Source organism: Hyperoodon ampullatus, assembly GCF_949752795.1.
Source record: "Hyperoodon ampullatus genome assembly, chromosome: 5".
Lineage (NCBI taxonomy): Eukaryota > Metazoa > Chordata > Mammalia > Artiodactyla > Ziphiidae > Hyperoodon > Hyperoodon ampullatus.
The window spans coordinates 80,720,844-80,745,887 of record NC_136918.1 but is presented as its reverse complement, the minus strand read 5'-3'; the positions used below and the strand labels follow the sequence as shown (position 1 = coordinate 80,745,887).

Sequence of the window (25,044 nt, the reverse complement as noted above, 5' to 3'; positions counted from 1 at the left end):
AAAACCCAAAACAAAAGGCAGTATTGAATCTATGTATGTAACATATATACACACATTTATATAATCAGCTTTCCTATAAAGTCAGCAGGTACAAGTGACTGTTTATATCATTTTGATGTGTAGTTTTTAATATTCCTACCATCCATGCATCAATAAATAAAATTTAAAAAGCATGAGGTTAAAAAGGCTGAAATTAAATACAGATTCTAGATTTGGATTTAAAATCAGAACTATGTGCAGAATGTGGCACTTTCTGCAAGCTCATTTTGCAATTAAAAAATATGAAAAATAAACCAGTAGACTGTTATAGTTCACATTATTTAACTATGATGTCCTCTCAAGTGTATCTTTCCAAGGGAAGCAACTTTAGAAAAAATCTGGACAAATTCATCCACAGTGGTGAGACCTGCCCCTGGCCTGTCCCCTTCCTCCAGGTTCATCAGCTTTTGACCTCTGCAGTCAGAGGGGCCAGCTCAGCACCCTTTTTAGTCTCCTCCTAGGTCACTAGATTAAAACTGTACTAAGATTTATAGAGAACCTTTGGTCAGGCAAACAAAGATCCACACACAGAGCACACATGCTCCTCCTTTGACAGCTTCCTATGTAAGTTTCTTCACCACTAGCACTGATTAAGAGCAAAATAAACCTTAACAAATCAATTAAGAATTTTCCCCTTATAGATTCAAACTTTATTGACCTCCAGGGTTACAAATGACACACATTTCCTTTTTTGTCTGCCACACCTGCCATCAACACGCCAAAGGCATGTCTTCAAGTACCCGAGGATATGGATTAATTTTACAAGTGACATTTAAGTCCCCATTGAGTTACACCTGCTAAGCTCCCAACCAATTTCAAGCTGTGCACTATACCCAAGTCTTACACTTGACTTTAAAAGAAAACAAAGTTCAAAAAAACTTCCGCACAGAACAAAGTTTTCTTCTTTTGTGGAAGGGGCATGAGGCAGGAGTCCTGTTTTTAAAGTATACAACAGCAGACTTTTGATAAAAAAAAGATTGTCGTGGGAGAGAGACTGTGTGTTCTAGTGCTCCGCTTTCCCCTCCCCACGACCCCTCCCAACCCCTGGGTCTCCCTCAAAGTGAGAATACAATGAAATTGGTTTGTATTTATAGATATTTTACAAGGTTAAATAAGAACAACAATAATAATAAAAAAATTGAACACTAAAATGAACAGGTTTTTTTTTTCTCTTTTTAATTTTCTTTCCAAATGTGACCAGTGTTGCTGAGTGACACTCAAGTAACTGGTGGTTTTTCCTGTGCAGCTGGCTGCTCGGGACTGTTCAGGTGGAGTTGGAAGCTGATGCGGAAGCGGCGTTATTGGTCTGTCCACGGTCTCCAGCATTAGCATCTGCAAATTAAAAGCCCCAAGAGAGAGCGTGAACAATGCTGTAACACCCCAGAGAGAAAAGTACGTGGCCTCAACTGCAGGCTGAGAGCTATATCTGGAACGTTGTTTTGAATATGGCCAATACTATGAAATCTGAATTTCTTTCTGCTTAGAGTTAAGTATGTGCCTTGGCCAGGTCTTGGTACAGAGAAGATGGTATCTTTGAGTAAGTTACAGACTCAGGGAGCCAGAGACCATTTCTGTCAAAGCTCTTGCCACAGCTGGGATTAGCAGAGCATGAATACTCAGTTGGAGTCTAGCTCACTTGAAAATAAATGAACAGTGTACAGCTGCGAAAACTTGCTAAAAATTCTGAACGGTGTTACAATATGCCATCTGCTTAAGTGGGTGAATGAGTGGAGGCAATGAAAGTAATATGGGTCAGTGGTGATGGGAGAAGCACCAAGCATAAATCAAACTCAGCTGCTTGCTTTCTAGGTACAGTCCCTCTTTGTAATTCATACAAATGGAAGACACAACCAGCAAAAAAGAAATTTCAGCCATTGTAGTACCAATTCCCTTATTCAATAAAGCATCTTATAGTCAAATGTCTTAGCACTTGAGCTTACTTTGCCTAATCCTTTAAAAATACATATAACTTTACAACTAACTTGAACCCCTGCCCCCCCACCCCCACTTTTTAAGGTCCATTATTATTTCACAGCCTCCATTAACATTTAAACAGACATTTAACTGTGTCCAGACTGGCTCTCCATCTCGGGTAGGCAAGATACTACTGTTTCAGTGGCTTGTCAAGTTGCATCCCTGTCATCACACACGTGACTGGGAATATACTGCTAGGCAAATTTTCTCTCAAAAACTTCACACTAAGCCCTGAGCAAGAAGGAGGGTGGCTTGACTGAGATGGGCAACTTCCAAGAGCCATTGCCCTAGAAGTCCACCGCCCTTGGCTATCAAGGCTAGGGACACCAAAAAACAGACTCAGAAGTTTTGTCTCTCTCTCGAGACTGTACCTTTCCTGTATCCTATGTTGAGTAGAGTAAATGTTATGGTTGAACTCAACATTTGGTCTTTGGATCTTTCTACTTTGAATTTTTTAATTGAGAAAGAAACAAAAGACCCCAAGGATACATAGCAACTGTAGCTCAAGGAACTCTTAAGGATTAGCTATTCAGTTTATCATTTTGATAGCCACTCTTTAAAAACTATACTTCCTTCCTAAATTCCCAATTGCTCCTCAAAACAATCTACCCTTATATACATTTAACTCAGCCTTTGGGGAAAAAATGTTTATATCTCTTAATAAGAATGGTTGTGTTTAATTTATTTTATTTCCTTCAAAACATCTATAGCACTATTTTCATGAAAATAAGCACAGACATTATGACATCAGGAGCCATGCGTTAGTTTCATATTGCCCATGGCATGGCATCATGTTAACTTATCTGCATGGCACATGGACAGGTGGCAAGAGAGGGTATATGATATATAGCATATAACCTACTCTCCAAAGGCAGGTAAACAGCCTTTCCCAATAATCAGTCAGTAATTGTACTAATACTTCATTCATAACTCTTGGTTTTTCTTGGATGTGCCCTACTTAGCAGGAGTTTTATTCCCAATGATCATCCAAATTCTGTGCATCAATAACCTAACATCAATTCTTATCCAGGCAACAGGTTCCTATAAGGCTTTCTCAGGAAAAATGTTCATTTTCATAATTTAGGCACAGGCTACATTAAAAACAACACTCCTGAGAAAGCCTGGAAGGCACAGAGGTATTTCAGAATTAGAATGGTCCTCACAAACCCATGCTTACTGCAGCATTTCTCATGTTTTGGATGACACTCAGAACCTGCATGATTATCATCAAACAGCACTTCTCTCTCATTTTCAACATGTGAAGATGACAGGTAAAACTGTCACATTCTGGTCTTCCTCAGAACTTAAGAGATCAGCACACATACCAGCAGTGTTAGCAGCTCTGGCTATAGCAGCCATTAGCTATTGGCCAACATTCACCAAGGCTTCTCTACATTGCCAGCTAGCCCATTACATTAATTTACTCTTTGGCAATATCTTATTTAGCTACTAATCTGCTATTGTCCTTTCAGCGGCTATTACCTATGAGCTTATGACATTCCCAAAACTAGTCTTCCCTTCCTTGGATAAAGTCAAAGGCTGCCTGTATGATCAAAATAAAAAGCATAAGCCTTTTAAGTGGGCATATAACCAGAAACAAAATCATGTTCTGAATAATAAAATTTTAAAAACATTCATATTCCTCAGGTTTGTAATTTAATGATCTCTTATTTTTCTTTGAATTATTTCCAAATCACCTGATGAGTAAAATTTTAACAGCTAATTGTTTTGATTACAATTATCCTTGATATCACAGGATAATATAAAGTCACAGCACTGGACTCATTCATCAAAAACAAAGAAACAAAAACCCTATGCCCTGTGCAATGAACTCTACTTAAAATCAAATTATACATGTCTTCCCTGAGAAAGGAGAGTTCTCTGCTTTTCAGATGGAGACAAAGCACAGGGAGGAGAAAAGCAAAACAAACGTGACTCTCCATAAACTCAATAGTAGCTACGACAGACTGCCAGGTTTACTAAATGAGCAAAACTATGTTTTTAAAGTTCTTCTTGATACATGCTTATTTTGATCTGTCAAGTCTGTAAATTTATTTTACAGAGTTGAATCTGAATTAATATGGACCTTCTATAATAAAAATGTTCATTAATTTAAAATTCTGATAAACTGTCACTAGACTTAGATGTTTACTGCAATTTCTGTAACTTTTCTTCTCAAGCATTTAAAACAGTAACTTTTTTTTTTACATTCTTTTTTTAATGCTCTTTTCCGTTACGGTTTATCAGACAGGATATTGAATACACTTCCCTGTGCTATGCAGTAGGACCTTGTTGTTTATCCGCTCCATAGATAATAATTTGCATCTGCTAATCCTAAACCCCCAGTCCATCCCCCCCAACACCCCTCCCCACTGGTAACCACAAGTCTGTTCTCTATGTCTAAACAGTAACTCTTTAAAAGCAGCAAAGCTCACTTTGCCTCTCCTTCATTCCCTTCTCTTTACATATGTACTGGTAAAAGTGATGCAACCTGGCATTATGACTTAAACTAAGATCTTTTGATTATAAAGGATCCAACTATGAAGAGTCAAAGATTGACTATATAGTCTCTTGTTTTCAGTCCTGAGATGCTCTTCTGAAGTTCACAGTGATATATCTTCCTTAAATCTAATCCAATTTCATAACGTTGTACAACTTAATAACTGTGTGATTTTGGAACAAGTTATTTAACCTCTCTACCCTCAATTTCCCCATCTGTAATATGGTGATAATACCACCCATCTATGTAATAAGGCCTAAGAAGTGCTTAGTAATTGTCCAATAAATGGAAAGGTAAAAGAGACATCTAGAAATACACAGATGTATAGTTTAGTGTGACTGCAATAACCACCATCACCACCACAGTAAGTATCAGTGGTAGCAGTTGTTGACATCTGGGTGCTTACCAACGTGCTAGACATCATACTAAGTATGTTGCAAGCATGTCATTTAGCCTACAAAGCAAGAAACAGGTACAATTATTGCACCCATTTTGCAAATGGGAAAAAAATGGATGCACAAAGCAATGAGATAATGTGTCCAAGGTCACAGAGCTAACAAGTGGAGAGCTGAGCACAGAGGGAACAGAGGAAGAATATGATTACCCTTATGCCTGTAGGAGACAAGCAGAAAAGATTTCCTAGCAAAGGGAGAAGAGAGGACTTTCATTCAGGCCTAACCCCTACATAATCCAGTGTGATTTCCAGAAGCCTATTTCTATTAACTAAAGAGTTACTACATTAAAACAGGTGAATTTATAATATGAAGAATTAAGAGGATGGCTATTTTATTATCTAATTTTCAAACAGTTTGTATGGGGTATACAGAGATACACGTGTTTTGGAAACAATTATAGAGCTGATATTTCACTGACTTCCAACATTCCTAGAAACCAATGCTCATTACCACCCTTCTGATACTGCTGCACAATAAACCAACCAACCAACAAACCAAACGAAGGATGGACTTGAGGGAGAAAGGAGAGAATAATCAGTTTTGGGGGAGAAAGGTATAAGACCATTCTTTTACATTGTCGTAGCCACCCTCGAAGATGACTTCAATGAGTCATGCACCTCTTGATGTCCATGCCCTCATGCAGTCCCCTCCCCCAGTAAATAGGGCTGACCTGTGTAATCAACAGGATATTGCAGAAATAATGGTGTGTGACTTACAAAGTTAGGACATAAAAGACACTGTGGCTTCCACCTTCTCCTCCTTGGATTGCTTGGCCTAGGGGAAGCCAGCTGCCACAATGTGAGACACTCAAGTAGCACTACGGAGAGGTCCACGTGGTGAGGGACTGGGCCTTCTGCATACAGCCAGCACAGATTCACTAACCACACGAATGAGCCATCCTGGAAGTACAGCCTCCAGCCCCAGGCAACCAGCCTTCAGATGTCTGAAGCCCTGGCTGACATTTTGGCTACAACCTCATGAGAAATCCTGACCCAGAATTATACAGTTAGGCTGCTTCTGAATTTCTGACCCATGAAAACTGTGTGAGATACTAAATGTTTATTCTTTTTTGTTTTTTTAATGTCTTTTATTCGTTTTTAAAATTTTATTTATTTTTTTACTTTTGGCTGCTTTGGGTCTTCGTAGCTGCACGCGGGCTTTCTCTAGTTGTGGCGAGCAGGGGCTACTCTTCGTTGCGGTGTGCAGGCTTCTCATTGCAGTGGCTTTTCTTTCTTTTTTTTTTTTTGTGGTATGCGGGCTTCTCACTGTTGTGGCCTCTCTCGTTGTGGAGCACAGGCTCCGGACGTGCAGGCTCAGCAGCCATGGCTCACGGGCCCAGCCGCTCTGCGGCATGTGGGATTCTCCCAGACCGGGGCATGAACCCGTGTCCCCTGCACCCGCAGGCAGACTCTCAACCACTGCGCCACCAGGGAAGCCCTGCAGTGGCTTTTCTTGTTGTGGAGCACGGGCTCTAGGCGCTCGGGCTTCAGTAGCTGTGGCTCGTGGGTTCTAGAGCACAGGCTCAGTAGTTGTGGCGCACGGGCTTAGTTGCTCCACGGCATGTGGGATCTTCCTGGCCCAGGGCTTGAACCCGTGTCCCCTGCATTGGCAGGCGGATTCTTAACCACTGTGCCACCAGAGAAGCCCGAAATGTTTACTCTTAAGCTGCTAAATTTTGGCGTATCTTGATACACAGCAATAGATAACTAAGGCATACATATAGGTCTAATAACTTAAATGCCAGTTAGGGCTTGTGTTCACAAGCCCATGAACCAAGTCCCTCTACAAAATTAGGTATGCTCCTAATAAACTGTACAAGCAAGAAAGATGGCATCAGATGTTCAACTGTTTTTTCCCTAATGCTGAGAAGAGTCTATGGTTCTATGACTTTTGTATTGGATATGGCAAAGGGAATTTGTGCATGTACTGTACTGAGACCAATTTTACTCTGTGTGACTTCAGATGTAAAAATGACAAGTTGGGCAATCCCACAGTGAAACTAAGGGTGAAGCTCTAAGGTATTAGGTTCCCAACAGAGTCCACCAGGCTGTGATTTTTGTCCTAGAGTAAATTTTTATGTACAAAATTCCATATCTGATACATATATTTTTCAGGAGAGGATTCACAGTTTTATTCTCAGATTCTCAAAGATCTGTAAGAGTTGCTACATAATCGAGTCATGGATTTGATGGGCAGCTGTCTCAATTCCGAGGAAACTGCATCATCTAGTTGCTCAGGTGGTAAACCAAAAGTTCTTACCTCGATTCTTCACTCCCCCACCCCTGCCAATGCATCAGCAAGTCCTGTCCATTCTCCCTCCAAATGTGTCTGATCAATGTGTAAATGGGGAGGGGAAGGAGAGTGAATGGAAGGTCGCACATTTATAAACTGTCACCAAAAGGTTTAAATAGAAAAGCAGAAAACAAGGGAACAGGTCAGGAGGAAAGGACAGAGAATAAACAAAGGAGCTGGGGTTCCTAAGACTCTGCTCAGTATTCCAGAACTATGGGTCTATAAAAGTTAAAACCTTCTAACTGATACAAGTGTCCATTGTCTGGCTCAACAGCAATAATGGAAATGTTTTATCTGCACTCTCTAATAGGATGACTGCTAGCTACATATGGTTATTTAAATTTAATTGAAATTAAATAAAAATAAAAATGTATTTCCTTATTTACCCTAAACATGTTTTCCGATTCTCAAAAGCTATAAAATCATTATTGGCATATTAGTAGAAGAGCGTATTTCAGATATATCAAATCCTTTTTGTGCTTTACATGTACTTTACACGTATACTTGGGAACTTTAAGTATACTTTCATTTCCTTATTTCCTTTATTATGCTCTCCCAAGCCTATATTATGTATTTCTATTCGCCAGCTATCCTGTTTTTATAACAAGTTAGAAATGTCTCATGACAGGTCAACTCCTCTAAAAGATAAAGTTTTGGAGGCCTGGGCCACGTTGTTTGTACTGTGTAGCTAACTCAGGACGTTGCTATTCAAGCTGTTCCAAGTGGAAATGCCTCTACTATAAAACTACGTCTCAGACATTCATGTTATTAACTGACACATGAACCAACGACACATGAACCATTACTCACAGAGAATTAAAGGCATACCCCAAAGTTATATTTAAACCGAAATCATAATCCACACTAATGAAATCAAAGTAGTATCAGTATTAAGGAAAAGGATTCAATTTTCACTTTTCTCTTTATATTGTCTACTATGATTTTGACAATTTTGTGTGTGTCATAATGAGGGAGAGGGAGGGGAAACACTCCTCAGCAAAGCACCATCACCTCTCATGTCATATTATTCCAAGGAAAAGGTGTGGCACAAGACTCCATGGTGGCTTCAGTCATTTAAAAAACAGAACTGAAATTCAGGTGCTAGTGAGCCAATCAATCCAGCAGCAAACCTGGAGGGCTTATCAACAACACTGTTTATACTTGATCTGCCAGCAGTAGAGGTCTTAGCTGCTGTGAGTTCAGGGGCAGAGCACATTTCGATTAAGAGGCTTGGTTGTCCAGGGTAAAAAAACTGAAGGCCATGCGGACACAGGATATATTTTCATCTTTTAAGTTAAAAGACTTAGTTTAGGAACAAAGAATAAGACAAGGCATATGAATATAAACAGGTAACTTCAGGTAAGGAACTGAGGAACACCTGAAGAATACCCAGAAGAATGTCTTATAGGACACTCACCAACTTAATCAAGAAGGTTTTATTACATTACTTTTGGAGGAAGGAGGAAAAACCCAGGTAAAATGTTTGACTTAATAGGAAAGAACATGTTTTACATAAAAAGAAGCAATTTCTAGAAGTGAGACTTAGCACTGCTCTGGTGAAAATAATGACAAAGATGGTTTGACTTTAGGTACCTATATGCAAACTCACTAAGTGAGCTTAAGTTATATATGTTTATGAAATTCCACATACATTTAGGTTAAGACAAAGAGAAAATAGACAGGAAAGAGTTCGGAAGATGAACACCTGAGGGCAACACTGTGGGTTCTGCAGCTAGACAGGGTATGGGTGCAGCTTTCCCAGAGCACACTATACAAGTGCCACAGAGTCAAAGGGTAATCATACTTGGGGGGGAGCGGGGGAGGATGAAAGGATGGTAACCATCATTTTAGGAAAGTAAGTATTTGATACACTGACTTAATTTAACATTTGATTTTTCAAAATCAGTGGAAACAAACAATGGGAGAAATTATTCTGGGTTTAATTCTGTCCAGCTAGAAAAAATTGTCTGGTGATATAGAAGGTGACAGGGTGACAGAAATTCTGCGGGAAAAATAACTGTAATAGTAAGAAAAAGGGATCACTAGCCCTGGCTAAACTGAAACATGACTTTAGCAAAATGCATTTCAAAAAGTTCAGGGAACAAATAGGTATGATTTTGTGGTTACAGTCTACAAAAGGGGTTAATAACTGACAAGAAATAGAAAATCATGAAAATCAAAATTCTGACCAACCAAACAATTGCACATACTCTCAATGCAAAGTAAAAGGAGAAGAACCAAAGAAACCAACTAAAAGGGTTTTCTTTGATGGGCTCATAATTTAAAAAGTAGGGCACACATCCCAGGAAGAATAGAAAATAAAAATGTGCACTTGTCAGAACAGGCCAGATTTGGTTTAAATGAGGTAACAGCAAAGGGTTTCAAAGCAAGATCAAAAAACATTAAGCCCCCTGACCAGGTAAAAAGACAGAGAAGACAGACCTTGTCCAACTCTTATCATGATTCCCTTTTCTGTTAGAAGGGTTTTCAACCTGGAAAGGATATAACAAAAATCCTAATAAACAAAATGCAGCCCAAGGAAGGTGAGGGAAATCTATACATTTTAAATGTCTTTAAACCCAGAATCTATAGTCCAACAAACACATTCTAAAATGGATTACAGAAATTCAGTTTACAAATATTTAAGCACTAGAAATTTCCCTAAGTCTTAAAAACAAAAAAAAGATTTCATTTCCATCTTTGACAGTTTCTTTTTTGATGGAAAAAATCTGAAAGTTTTCTTGACAACAGCAAAGCACTTTACTTAGTTTTCATAACATTATTATATAAATGAGTATTGTAAGGTTGGTCTGTAGTTAAGAGACCAGTTATTCAGAGACCATCAGAAGAATAATCCCTAGTAAGCGTTGCATAGTCCCATTTAACTTATTTTATCAGTAACTTCGGTAAAGGCAAACAAAACAAAACAAAACAAAAAACTAGTAGACTCTGTCTTGTCCTGTTTAATATATTCTATTAGTTGCTTGGATAGAGGCAAAAAATTGATGTGTTTATGAAATGTGCAGATGACAAATAACTGTATAGAAAACCTAACATCCTGATACTTTAGAACATATTCAGGATTAGGATCTAAAATCCTCATTAGTATGGAGGGGATGCTAGCCATCATTAAAATTTGAAGGACTTTTGCGTGTAAGAATTGGGTTGGTTTTCTATAATCCCAGAGTAGGATCACTGAATGAAAGAGGTATAGGGGGACAAATTTCTAACAAAGTGATACAAAGATGGAATGTGTTACTGAATATTCCAGTTACTGAATATACACAAGCATGAGACACCAGTTCTCGGTAGATAATAAGGAAGGTGAAATCAGTGGTTTTCAAATTTGTTTTAATAGCAGAACCATTGCACTGGAAGAAGACTAATATACAAAGCAAAGAGAAAACTGCTCTAGCTGAAATTCCCGACCACATCTCACACTTAACTCAGGTGGCACTGGATGAGATTATCTCTAAAGTGGTTCATATTTGATTAGCAAAACTATAATTCCTCAAGATGTATTACTCTAGATGGTCCAGATGAATGGTCTCCCAAATGGAATAATTGGGAGGATCTGTTGGGGGTGTGGAGAAAAATCAGGTATAAATATCAAAAAAAGAAATTATACTTTATGGACTGAGAGTGGTATGTATACTTTTCAGGAGTTTCTCGTGTCAATCAGAGCCACAGTAAGATATAATGCCCCCAGGCACTGAGGTATTCTAAAAACAATTTAAAAGAATGAAAGTTTTTGAGGGAAAAAAAAACCCCACCACTAACAACATCCATACCCACTAATTTAACACAACTGTTTTAATTTCTGTATATTTGTATCTAGTTCCTATCCACATGCAAGTACACATTTTGGCACAGTTACCAACATGGTACGTAAGATTTTTAAGTTTTCTCCACATAAATTAAGATGAATATTTCCACAGATGTAAGTTTCATAATAATTGTCTTTCATGGTTACATACAAATGGAGATTTCATAATGTACTGAAACATTTTCCTACTGTTGACCATTCAGATCATATTGGCTCTCTTTTTTTGTTATTATTTAATTATTCCTATTCATATCTCTGTACATGGTAGCTTTTTTTCTTCTATTAGATGTACCCTGAAGTTAAGATCCCTAAAGTGGGATTAGTGAATAAAAAAGTATGAACTCTGCTGTGATAGCTCTTGTACATAGTAATGCTTTCCAACAGGTCTTTATCCATTCATCTGCAGTCACTACCGGAACCTTGAATACAACACATGGAAAAAGTAGTTGAAACATCTGCAAAAACAGTTTCCTCAGTATTAATGTCATTAAACTGACAGAAGCTATCTTTACTATTTTCAAGAAAGGTGAGAAAAATAGCTATTACTGTGATATTCTCTTGTACTGATCAAGGTTCTTTTGGGGAGGCTAGAGAATAACAACTATATATTCCCAGAGTAATCTCACCTTTAGGCCATGGAATAATAACCTTTAGGCCACAATCTGGATAAGATAAGGTTTACTTTCTTTGCTTTTCCAGAAGTAGCAATATAGAGACTAAATTGAGATTTCTGCCTACAATGTATTTAAAATTTAATAAGACCTAACATCTGAATACCATTTAATAACTTTGGCTACCAAAAGAAACTGACTAAAATCTAAAGCTTATTTCATGATAATATAGTCAGTATGATCACAGTTGATGGCATCTTCATCATTCTACTTTGTTCTTCTTCTGCTTTTATCCTACCTACTTTAGGATTTAGCTTTGCTCCCAGATCAACATAAATGTCACAGAACTCCATTCTTATTTAAGCCAGCTATAAACAACATAAAAGCTTCTGAGGCAGTCATCTAGGAGCCTCTGTATTCTGATGATCTTGCTCAAGATACAAACATGTTTGACAGAAGCTGAACTGCAGTGGTGCGGAGCATCAGCAGAAATGGTATTTTAACAGATCAGAAGATAGTTTCAGGGCCATGCTTCTCTTCCGAAGTTGTATCAGTGATCTAAATCCAATGTTAGATGACTAGGAGGCACATTCTCAGGCTAGTCAAAGTAGATATTCTGCTTCTTGTTGATATGGTTTTGTCCTAAACTAAAAGTGGCTCTATTTTCATGTATATTCTCCATTAAATTGACTTAAATTAAGTAAGCCAATTGTTTAGTTAGAGGTACATATTGCAATTAATTCACCCAAAGACATATTGGGTTCTATTATTGTGGTGCTGCACCTAGGGTGAGTGATTAGAAATTCTAATTTTGACAATTTTAAATTAGAAAAATTTCCAGGTTCAGATCTTCAAGGTCTGAGGCTTTGTGGCTTAACAGTTTACTTCTTCATACCTTGAAGCAGCCCGGAAATGCTTTGTGAGGAAAGTTTCAGCCATGTCAGCAGGCATTCATTCCCTCACTGCTTGGGTGGAGAGATGGGGTGTCTATTTATTCAGGTGAGGAGAGTCACAGGTTCTTTCATAAGAATGATCCTTTTTCATAAGAGGATGGATGTCAACTTGCCTTTCACATGGCTGGTTTTTAACATTTCTGGATCTGTCCTTACTTGGCAATAACAATAATAAAAATAGTGTAGCAGTTTCCTTTCACTGAAGGTCTACCATGTGACCAGGCAAAGTGTTAAGCACTTTGTACATTTTACATCTTACTTCTCACAACTATATGTAGTGGGTATTTACTATTCCTGTTTTATGGATAAAGAAACTGAAGCTAAGAGAGACAACAAAGAGCATGTATATTTTAAGGTGTTACTAAAGAATATAACTTATACTACCAAATTCTTATTTAAAATATGTGTACATGCACATACATATATATTTACATAAATACAGGTGGCCGTTAAGGTCATAGAGTCAATCCCTTCAGCTAGATGAGCATTTCCTGAGGTATGTTTGGTGACATTTACTTTGGCTCTCATAACTTTGGCCCCAAAGAAAACTGTTTTCCTTTAACTACACTGCGGTGGTATGCCTTTGGCTTACACTGAAGGGCACTTAAAAAAGTATCCAAATGGAACTCACCATTACATTTATTGTTGACACTTTATTGTTGAGAATTTCATTTACTCTTATCTCTTATAGTACCAAATCTGCGGCCCTAAAGGAGAAATACTTCTCAAACAGCAGAGTCAGAAACACTTTGCTTCTCCTAAGCCACCAGTGTGCTTTTAATCTAATGAACAATGGAAATTTTTAACAGATATCATTTCTTTATTTACTTTAGCAACTAGGAGGCTCAGAGAAATATGTGAAATCCTTTCTGGTAACTATTAAGATACTCAAGGCATACATTCCTTTAATTTTAGCTCTGCCCTTAGCCTACTATTCCTCTATTAAATTCCTCATACCCTGATCTATTTCAACTTTAAAGTAAATTCTCAGGATCCAAGTCCAATGTTAGTTTCCGTATTTATGCTGAAATTTGATTTCAACAGCTATAAAAATGTATATACCACAATAAAACATTTTTTGAGGACTGCTGTAACCTGTATCAAAGCAACATCAAAATCGGGTTATATACTAGGATTCTACCAGGCAGACAATTTGCCCAAAACCTTAGTTGCAATCATTAACTAGTTTAGTATTTCACATTAAGAAAATCATTTAAAATTACTCAAAACTTACCAATCATAATTCTCATTGTTATTCACAGTCTAAAACAATTCCTAGAAACTAGATCAACAAATGTACTAGTTCGGGGTTAGGGCCTATTTAATGTTTTGAACAATCTGTGTAATCTAACCTTGGCCAGTGAATTATTAAGTTTATTAATAGCTCATCTAAGTAATCCCGTCTTCCTTCTAAATAGAGGTCATAGTTAAAAACAAAACTAAAAACAACCTCTATATTTTCACATTTAAAAAATTCAAAGCACATTTCGGTACATAATTGATTTGTACCATATTACTCTAAGAGAGCACTGCCACTCATTTTATAGATTGAGAAAACTAATAAGACATTACTAAAACTAATAAAGTTCAAATGACCTTCTCAAGGTTAACATGTGCTGATGAAACTAGAACTAGAAAAGAGACCTTTCTTTCCAAACTTTTTCTGGAATGAAGACAGGCCACAGATTAGAATGAAATGTTTTAAATCCTTATTAGCAACATTCTAAAAGGGTAAGATTGGACAGGAACAAACAACTCTGTCTCAGACAACATGAGAGAGATTTTGACCTCACTGTTGAATGCTAAGAACTAGTAATGCAAGATTTTATCTCTTGGAGCATAAACGCCCTTTGGCAAAAATGGGTCTGATCCAACTCAATTCAATGAAACAGATGATTAAATAAAAATGGAGTCAGCTCCTGACATCTGCTTTTTTGGTGGTTGTGGTGGTAGTGGGGTGTTGAGGGGAAGACACCAAATTCTTTGCGAGCCCAACTGTGCTACCTATTTCTAACTTCATTTTAGCTGTCCTTCGGAGGACCTTCAATTCACTCAAGGGTTGGGTATTTTCAGAATATCTGTAATGACAGTAATTCTCACTAAATCAGGTCCCAACATTAGCTAGCTATGGGACCAGCAGTGTACCTGAGCTCTAAGCTGGGAGACCGTATGGGCATTCTTTTCTTTTTGGATAGACAAGATTTAGTCATATTCTGATCTAAGTCTTAGCTAAATGTATTGGCATTGCAGTTTTAGCCCTTTCCAATGATTAAATTACACCAATCTATATTCATACTTCTTGAAAATTTGCCTCTCTAGTATATTAATATAATTTACATTCAGGGTGATGGACTTAAAGTGAATTATCTTCAATAATATTACATTTGTACAGACTGCTTTCTGCTATAAGCATCTCACTTGACATATTAATCAAGAAATTATACAGAAAGCATGACTTTTAAAATAACAATTATGGTGACATCACTTAACATTATTATAAGATATTTATACCTCATATATAAAGTATTTATGGGGTCCTTTTATGCTTTTTGGAAATTAAAGCAACATTTTATTCACATTTAATCATTTGGCTATGCTACGTTTTTGATACTTGGAAGGCACTAAATGTTCACATTCATCAAATGAGATAAAATGAAGACAAAAACAAAACACGTTTTTATAGAAGAGACTTATGTGTTCTCACCTGAGGCTGCTGTGGTATTTGAAGGGGTTGAAGCAGCTGCTTGAATCCGAGCATGAGGAGGAATAAGGATGGTAGCTAGAGGTGGATTACTTGACAGTTCTAGAGAAAAGGTAAGACACATGTGTTAGAATCCACTCTTAAATTTTATGTCAAACTATTTTATTGGTAACACTAACAGAGGATACAGCATTAAAACATTGGTTTAACAGAAAAAAAAGACATGATAAACCTACATCTGAAAGTAAATCATGAGCTAGTAATTAACACATAGAGAAAGTCCACAGAAATGGTGTGATACGTAACAAAGGCACTATCTGCTAAAATTAGGGTATCTCTGAGAACTAAAGATAGGCCGGGGAAAGGTAGTGGTCAAAAGTTTGAGGGTAAGCATATTAATAAGATATATTTCCATCTTTTATTAAATATACTAGGTTTTCCCTTGGTACTCTGACAGTATTTGACTGCAGGGATTGAGGGTGACAGTGTCACAGAAAAGAGAATATAATTGCAGTTTGTACTTCGGCATGCACAGACCAAGTTACTCGAGGGCAGGTAAAATTTATCCAAACAATAGTGGGAACGGGATTTAAGGAACATCTGTTTAAATTCTCACTGATTTTATTAAAAATGTCTTTACTGAATTCTACTTTGCTTTTTAACTTAGTAAGATTATTACTTTTTAAAAGTTTGAAATAGGCTTTTATCTGCATGTGGAAAGTTTCTCTCTGTCAACTGTATATAAACTGGCTTTCTTTAAAGAATTAAGTTCTGTATATGAATCTTGAGAAAAAGATGATATTGGACTTAATAATGTAAACAACTACCGAGACATGGTGGTGAGCTTGTACATAAAAGTATCTGGTGTTAACTTCCGATAATATGACTTCTTCTAGTCTGCCTCAGATAACCCTGGTTTATTCTCGTAGTTCCGGCATTTAACTAGTGAGTGCTTATTTCCACTCTAATAAGTGTCGCTATTAATAATTCTTATTCCAATAATTTGAAGGAATAATTATATGACCATACTAGCTAAAGGAAGATGTTATCCTCTGAGCTACAAGCAATTCACAGTAACGGCACGGACTAAAAAAAGTTAGGAAATAGTATTTTCTTTAAATTAAAGTAAAATTCACATAGTATAAAATTAATCATTTTAAAGTGTATAATTCGTGGAATTTAGTACATTCACAATGTTGTACAACCATCACCTCTACCTAGTTGCAAAACATTTTCATCACCCCAAAGGGAAACCTTTAAGCAACTACTCACCATTCATCCCTCCCGCCAGCCCCTAGTAAGGGGAATATCGTTTTAACGCAGTACTTTACAAAGCCCCTGGCAATACTGATTTATTCAACTTGGTGCCTTGGTAGCTAAATTTTGTACTAAATCAGATACTAAATGATAACCAGATTCTGGTAAAAAGAAGCAACATGCTGATGTCAAGATATATGAAAAATGAATGGGAGGAAAAGCTCAAAACTGAGAGAAGACTATTCATTATCTTTTCCCCTTAAATGAGAAGACTTATTAGGTCAGCTCATCAAATAATAACCTTCCCTGAGTTGGAAAATCACTGCCCTAATGATCAGGTTTGAAGAGATGCTGCTTTCTCATAATCAGCTTTAGTAGCTGTTTCAGTTCTCACTGAGGTACAGAAAGAGCCAATGTAGTTTTACTTCAAATCAGTCCAATTTTAACACACAACCTTACACCTAGAAAAACAAGAGAATCACTGATAATTGCCATGGCTGATGAGTTTATGGTTCTAAGAATAAAAATTAATGTAAGATGTGGTAGTTACTCTTCAGTAATCCAAAAGAAAGTCAGACTTACCATCCCAATTAAGATTAAAATCTCCTAAAATAGAAAAGCTTCTTTAAAATCCACCCATCCATCTACCCACCCACACCCTCATCCAACTGAGCATGAAAGATTGTGTCAGGTCCCAGGATAGACAGATAAAAAGACAGTTGTCTTTGTCTGTTCAATAGAAATAGAAAATGGAAGGACAATTACACAAATAAGCTGGCAAGAAAGGCATTCAATCGATTCGAGACTGGGACACTTTTAAATTAAAAGATCTCTATGACCATGAGCCCAACATCTAAAAGAAAATCCAAAAAAGGAAAAGATGACCAAAGATTTTAATATACGACATTTTGACAGAAATACAATTGAGATAATCTTTAAAATAAACTGAGTATCAGTGGTCTGTGGTCATATGCTGTCCATTTTCTCCCATTCACTCAATCTCTTTTACCAGATCACCTATCCTTGTGTATCTGCATGTCCAATTGAGGGCCATGGTGGTTCTGTGTCTTATTCTGGTTAAGGTGTATGTATGCTTACACACACACACACACACACACAAAGTTGCAGGGTTTGAGAAAAACAATCCTCTTTTTCACTAGGTGGCAGAGGGGTAACTAATGAAAGTGAAAGATAGGGAACAGCAAAGAAAAGACGATAACCAAAAAAAAGGAAGCTATGGGATACTGGAGGCTTTGTCACATCTAAAGACACAGGGGAGAGGTAAGTAAGGTTCATGAAACAACTTAAAAGACTAAGTTCTTAACCTAGAGTGAACAGTGGAAAGCCTTTGGGGGCGGGGAGAACTTTAGTGAAAGTTTTAAGTCACACATCCCAAAACTTAAGAAATTCTAAACTGGACAGCCACATATAGCTCTACATCTCTCCAACTTCTATACACCATTGTCCTTTTCCTCTTCCTTAATTATATGTATTCCTTGAGGTCCATTGCTTTCCATCCATTAGCTCTTCTCCACTTCAGAGAGCTTGCTAACTGTCACAGCTTTTGCTTGTGTGAATGAGGAAACCTCCATGTATCACAGCACTGTTTTCTACACTACAAGTCTGTCCCTTTTGTGGGGAGAGACTATGGGCACTTCTGTGGGCTGTCACAAGTAGTCCAAAATGCTTGTTTTGTTTTTGTATGCAACAATTACAACCTACTCTCAATCTCCCTGTCTATCCATGGCACTGAATAGTACGGAAACGGAGGCAATGAGTATGGATACAAAATGCACGGAAAGAAAGCAAAAAACAGGATGGCATTTTGGAGGACAGAAAGAGCATAGCAATAGACATTTTTAGAATCAGGGAAAGTATATGTATTCTTTTTTTCTTTAGATTTTATGGACTGATTGATTGGCTGTGTTGGGTCTTCATTGCTGCGCGCGGGCTTTCTCTAGTTGCAGTGAGCGGGGCAACTCTTCGTTGCGGTGCGTGGGCTTCTCATTGCGGTGGCTTCTCTTGTTGCGGAGCACGGGCTCTAGGCGATTGGGCTTCAGTAGTTGTCGCATACGGGCTCTAGAGCACAGGCTCAGTAGTTGTGGCACACGGGCTTGGCTGCTCTGTAGCATGTGGGATCTTCCTGGACCAGGGCTCGAACCCATGTCCCCTGCACTGGCAGGTGGATTCTTAACCACTGTGCCACCAGGGAAGTCCCAGTATATGTATTCTTAAAGGCAGAGAATACGGAGTGTAGAAGAGATTGAAAATGAAAAGTTAATAGTTATTCACTAAATATTTGTGTGAGGCTTGAGAGCAGGGAGATTATTAAGGAAACAAGGAAGCCTATAATATAAAAGTGGGTCTAGCTATGGAAAAGAGGTGGGAAGAATAAGAGACCGCATTACTCCAGAGACATGATTCAAACAAAATGGAAACAGGTTCCAGAATGTTTTAGAAAACTTCATGCATGACAAGGATTTCTTCAACCAATTGAAGATGCCATAAAACTACTCATTAAAAAAAAATCCCATAGTAGTTTATGAGGAAACGTTATGAATGTTTTGATGGTGTATCAATCATTATGTGGTCCACCATCAAAACATAATGCACAATTAGAACAAAAGCAAAATGAATTTAAAAATAGATATCATTAAGCCAACCAAGAGAGGTATCAACCAACCAAAAGGTTAACCAAACTCATTTAAATAAATTTTGCTGTACTGTTGGCACTAAGAACTATAGAAGAAAAATTCCCATGAAAAGACCACTGTAAGTTAAGCAATATTTTTAAATGTTAAACACAAGAACAGAACCTAAATCTAGTTGTTTTGGAGAAACCTGAAGTTTCCCTTAAAGTTTCTCTTCTTCCAAATATAAGATTTCCAAATTTATTGATAAGAAAGGGCGGGTTTTTGTTTTGTTTTTTTTAATTTGCGGGGGTGGGGGATAGGAGTAGGGGTGGGAAGAGGTATATATGTTTGTTCAAACTGTGTTGTGTGAAAGCTGAGGATAAATTTGAGAATAGTAATCAATGTACAAACCAGAAGAAATCAACCCTTTATTAACTAGACCTCTTACAGTGATAATAAAATACTATTCATAAGGTAGAAGGAAATCTTCTTTCTTTGTTATCTTTGAAAGGGCTCAACATGCAGACCCCCAGAAAGGAGTCACTACAAGAGGCAAACTTTCTTTTTCTTCTATAAGTAGTTTGAGGTTTTCATGTGTGTATCAGGTCTCTTAAGAATAAATGAAAATTGCCAGTGGTTGTCTATACAAGTTAAAACTGCTATTTTTTTTCTATTCACAGAAAATGACTTAACAATGGCATGGTACTTTTTTTTGAGGAGTAATTCAAATGTTAGGATGGTGAACCTTGATCTTACACACTGAATTCTAATGTTGCTTGTTTGGATATATTTTTTTTAGATCAACAAGTAACCCCATTACAACTGTTTCTCTCCTAACAATTTCAAAGTGCCCAGGAAATCTCTGACCAAGTTCCTAACGTTGACTACATACTCCATACTCATTCAGAAAAGTAAACAAATACTAAACTAATCAGAAGATCAGACAAATAGTAAACAAATTACAAGGCTTGCTCCTCCTGCTTGGTAATATTAGCAATGTTTCATGCGCAGACTACATGATACCTGTAGAAACCGATGACTACTTTGCCTTAGAACTGCCCAAGAGGGAGCATCACAATTTATACTAGTCACCCAAAAAGGTGTATACTACATTTATAGTAATGCATTATGTACTACATAATGCATTTTGTGTACTACATTTATAGTAATGATACATTTACAAGTTATCTAGCAAAATGTTAATATTTTTAAAGTCCTGGTGATTAAAAAGAATAAGCTTTAGTAACCTGAAAATCTTAGAACTCCATTCTTGATGAAATGTAATAAGTGTAGCATTTATGTTGAATTCTGCAGGAACCAGTTTGTGGTTTTTTTTGTGTCCATTTATACCATGATTTTACATATCTTACCCTTTCATGCTCTATGTTTTTAGCTTTATTTCTCATTTTTTCTTTGTCTTTCTGGAGTCAACTCATTTTTTACAATCAGAATTTTGGAGCTGTATGTCTTTTTTTTTTTTTTTAGACACATGTTCTTTCTTATTTTATTCTTTCTGACAGTTTTGAAAAGAATCTTTTTTTTTTAACATCTTTATTGGAGTATAATTGCTGTACAATGGTGTGTTAGTTTCTGCTTTGTAACAAAGTGAATCAGTTATACATATACATATGTTCCCATATCTCCTCCCTCTTGCATCTCCCTCCCTCCCACCCTCCCTATCCCACCCCTCTAGGTGGTCACAAAGCACCGAGCTGATCTCCCTGTGCTATACGGCTGCTTCCCACTAGCTATCTATTTTACGTTTGGTAGTGTATATATGTCCTTGCCATTCTCTCACTTTGTCACAGCTTACTCTCCCCCCTCCCCATATCCTCAAGTCCATTCTCTAGTAGGTCTGTGTCTTTATTACCGTCTTGCCCCAAGGTTCTTCATGACCTTCTTTTTTCCCCTTAGATTCCATATATATGTGTTAGCATACGGTATTTGTTTTTCTCTTTCTGACTTACTTCACTCTGTATGACAGACTCTAGGTCCATCCACCTCACTACAAATAACTCAATTTCGTTTCTTTTTATGGCTGAGTAATATTCCATTGTATATATAGAACTACCATACAACCCAGCAATCCCACTACTGGGCATATACTCTCAGAAAACCATAATTCAAAAAGAGTCATGTACCAAAATGTTCATTGCAGCTCTATTTACAATAGCCAGGAGATGGAAGCAACCTAAGTGTCCATCATCAGATGAATGGATAAAGAAGATGTGGCACATATATACAATGGAATATTACTCAGCTGTACGTGTCTTTGTATATCCTTTAATCCAACTACCTCATCTTTTTAAATTAGTAAACTCAGAGACAGTGTCTTGGCCAAGATCTGCACCTAGTTAGAGAGAGACTGGGAAGCAGACTTTAGGTCTGACTTACTCCATATGCAATACTGCATATCTTTTTTTTGCGGTATGCGGGCCTCTCACTGTTATGGCCTCTCCCATTGCGGAGCACAGGCTCCTCAGCGGCCATGGCTCATGGGCCCAGCTGCTCCGCGGCATGTGGGATCTTCCCGGACCGGGGCACGGACCCGTGTCCCCTGCATCGGCAGGTGGACTCTCAACCACTGCGCCACCAGGGAAGCCCAATACTGCATATCTTTATTGCCTTGGTTATACATCACATACCACCAGTATTCTGGTCTTCCTGGAAGTGTATCTGTCCAAACTACACACAGAACTTTAAGTCCAGACATTAGTTTTTCATTGTTTGTTCCTATAACATTCCACATTCTCTCCTCATTCCTCACTCCGCATAGTACAGTCAAGGCAGCAGAGACACTCAAATCTCAGGGAAAGGGAAAATAATCCTCATAAATAATTGATAATTTAGATCCTAAAATTCCGAATACAGTCAACACCGTATGTCAGTAGTACTCTAGTTGCCTGAACTAAAACTAACCTGCCCCCTCTTACTGGCCCTCACGAATTTCCTAAGCTCTCCCTTGCAGTGTATTTCCTTGGTTTAGCTTTCAATACCTAGAAGAGTACAGCTTACCTCGATATTTTACTCTTCTAAATTATTCATAAAATATTAAAGAATAATTCTGACACCAGTTCCTTTGATAAGTATCAACAGCTCCATCTCTCATTTATTTACTAGAATAATCCTTTTATTTATACCCAAATTTCCTCAAGTCCATTTATCAAGATCTTTTATAGCCATTTTTCACCCAGAAGAACACAGTAGAAAAACAGGGATAGCCACGTGAAAGGTTTATAGTTTAGTTAAAAAAAAAAAAAAAAGAGGGGCACTGCAAGTGAGAGCAGTTTATGAGTTCCTCTTTAGGATTTGATTTATATCCTACATATAAATCAAGAGTTCCGGGCTTCCCTGGTGGCGCAGTGGTTGAGAATCTGCCTGCTAATGCAGGGGACATGGGTTCGAGCCCTGGTCTGGGAAGATCCCACATGCCGCGGAGCAACTGGGCCCGTGAGCCACAACTACTGAGCCTGCGCGTCTGGAGCCTGTGCTCTGCAACGAGAGGCCGCGATAGTGAGAGGCCCGCGCACCGCGATGAAGAGTGGCCCCTGCTTGCCACAACTAGAGAAAGCCCTCGCACAGAAACGAAGACCCAACACAGCCAAAAGTAAATAAATAAATTTTAAAAAAGAGTTCCTATCTTATGTAAATTTATTCTTGCTATTGTAAATTATAATAAATCTAAAACCAAAAAGTCCCTACTCAAGGTTAGAATATTAGAAGATACTTCATTACCTCAAGGTGGTTGAAATACTATGTCCACTTGATTATTTTTTTTAACTTTTTATTTTATATTGGAGTATAGCCAATTAACAATGTTGTGATATACTATGTCCACTTTAGATGTGGTTGAGGGTAAGACAGGCTAGAAGAAAATGCCCAGGATATAGAAAGCCAGGTAAGCAGGTGGGCTGACCATATTTATGCATACCACTATTTCATAACAAAAAAACTGGTTTAAAAATCATTGCTATAAAGATATGGAGGGCTTCCCTGGTGGCGCAGCGGTTGAGAGTCTGCCTGCCGATGCAGGGGACACGGGTTCGTGCCCCGGTCTGGGAAGGTCCCGCATGCCGCGGAGCAACTGGGCCCGTGAGCCAAAATTACTGAGCCTGCGCGTCTGGAGCCTGTGCTCCGCAACAAGACAGGTCGCGATAGTGAGAGGCCCGCGCACCGCGATGAAGAGTGGCCCCCGCTCTCCACAAGTAGAGAAAGCCCTCGCACAGAAACGAAGACCCAACACAGCCAAAAATAAATAAATAGATAAAGCAAACTGTCAACAAGTAAAAATAAACACTATAAAAAAAAAAAAAAAAAAAAAGATATGGAGCCTCCTAATTATCACAAATAATGAGTTACAACAGATTTTATAAATAAGTAGTCTACTGCTTTCAGATGAAGAAGTATAACCCTTTAGTAAGCTGGCCTTCTGTAACACTTGCTTTTGTTGCCCACCCCCAACTTGTCCTCAGCCCCTGTTTTCATCACTTCCTTTTCTTTAACACAGTCCTAAACTCATTAAAAAAATCTTTCTCTGATCCTTCCCCCATTCCCTTTGGTTTTCTCTTACTCTTCCTTTTACTGTCTTTTTTTTCACTTGATTTCTGGAACCCCTTTGCTGTCTCATCACTGTTTTCCTCATGTCCGGATACTCTTTTCCCTGTATCCCAAGACATCCGTAGTCTGCCTGAGTTTGCATGCTGTTTTCTGAATGCTCCAAATATCCTGTTTTAACTCTCATTTAAGCAGTCCCCCCTTCTCCTGGCCTAACCAATAAGCCACTCTTCCTCCTTGTTCCCCCACAAAACTATCATTCACTCAGATAACCCAGCTAAGTGGTAGAGCAGTAGACTCTTCAAACTAACTCACACTAATGTAAATAGTTGATAATCTTTACTTACACCTGCCCAACCCCCATCCTATCCGATGCCCTCAGGGGGACAATGTTTACTAAAATAATTTTGCTTGGTAAAATCTCATAAAATTAGGCTAGAAAATTGGAACTGGGGATGTGTGTGGTGGAATTAACTGGAGACTCATCTTTAAACATACAAAACTACCTATTTCCAGTATATTCCAGCCTTGGAATAGGTAAGGAATTGGAAAACAAAGAGAAAATCGATCTCTGTTGGGATTTCCTCATTCTATTTGATTCCTAAGGTCTGATTAAGTTATGTCCAACCTTTGAGATCCAATAACTGAGGGAAAGGGAAAGAGGGTATGGTTTGCTAAAGGTCTGTCCTGGTTTCCAATGCCTGGATGGAGGTAATACTGTCAGTCAGGGGATCCTAGAACACAGAAACACCAGTGCCAGAAAAAAAGAGAGGTATAGTAGTTATGGATCCAGAAGGTCAGAAGAATCTCAAAGTTTTCTGTCCCATATCTGTTCACCTCTCTTCTCCCTCTAGCTGATCACAGAAACACTTGTTTTGATTATATGAAAGTAATATTAACTAACATTTATGGCTATTTACTCATGGCACACTAACAAACATCAAATTGCAGTTAGCTATAAGCTTTACTATATTCTACTCAAGTGTCTAATCTTCATAGTTCTGTTCATATGGTAGGTTTACCTTACTAATTAAAACAATAGTACCAACAACTAGAGGGAACATTAGAAATGCCCAATAAGTACAGGTTGCATGAATTAATAAATACTGTGTGTATTTAAAGTGGCAGGTATCAATCACTCAAACAGTCATTGAGCACCTACTATATGTAGATCAGGGATTACCTTTAGTTTATCTGGGGAAAATAGTATAGACTTCACTGAAAATTTGCTGTGAGGATGGAGAAGGGT

General features: G+C 37.9%; 1 protein-coding gene across 2 annotated transcripts in view; it reads right to left on the bottom strand.

Annotated features, from left to right (window-relative positions):
• Window positions 1-1,130: 1,130 nt before the first annotated feature.
• Window positions 1,131-25,044, bottom strand: part of GSK3B (glycogen synthase kinase 3 beta) — a 200,276-nt gene continuing 176,362 nt past the window's right edge. For both annotated transcript variants that reach the window (XM_079704208.1, XM_079704209.1), the window contains 2 exons: window positions 15,355-15,453; window positions 1,131-1,371 (listed from right to left, as the gene is read on the bottom strand). In XM_079704208.1, coding sequence (XP_079560334.1) covers window positions 1,304-1,371; window positions 15,355-15,453 — 167 coding nt within the window. In that variant the 3' untranslated portion in view covers window positions 1,131-1,303. The remainder of the gene's footprint in view (window positions 1,372-15,354; window positions 15,454-25,044) is intronic.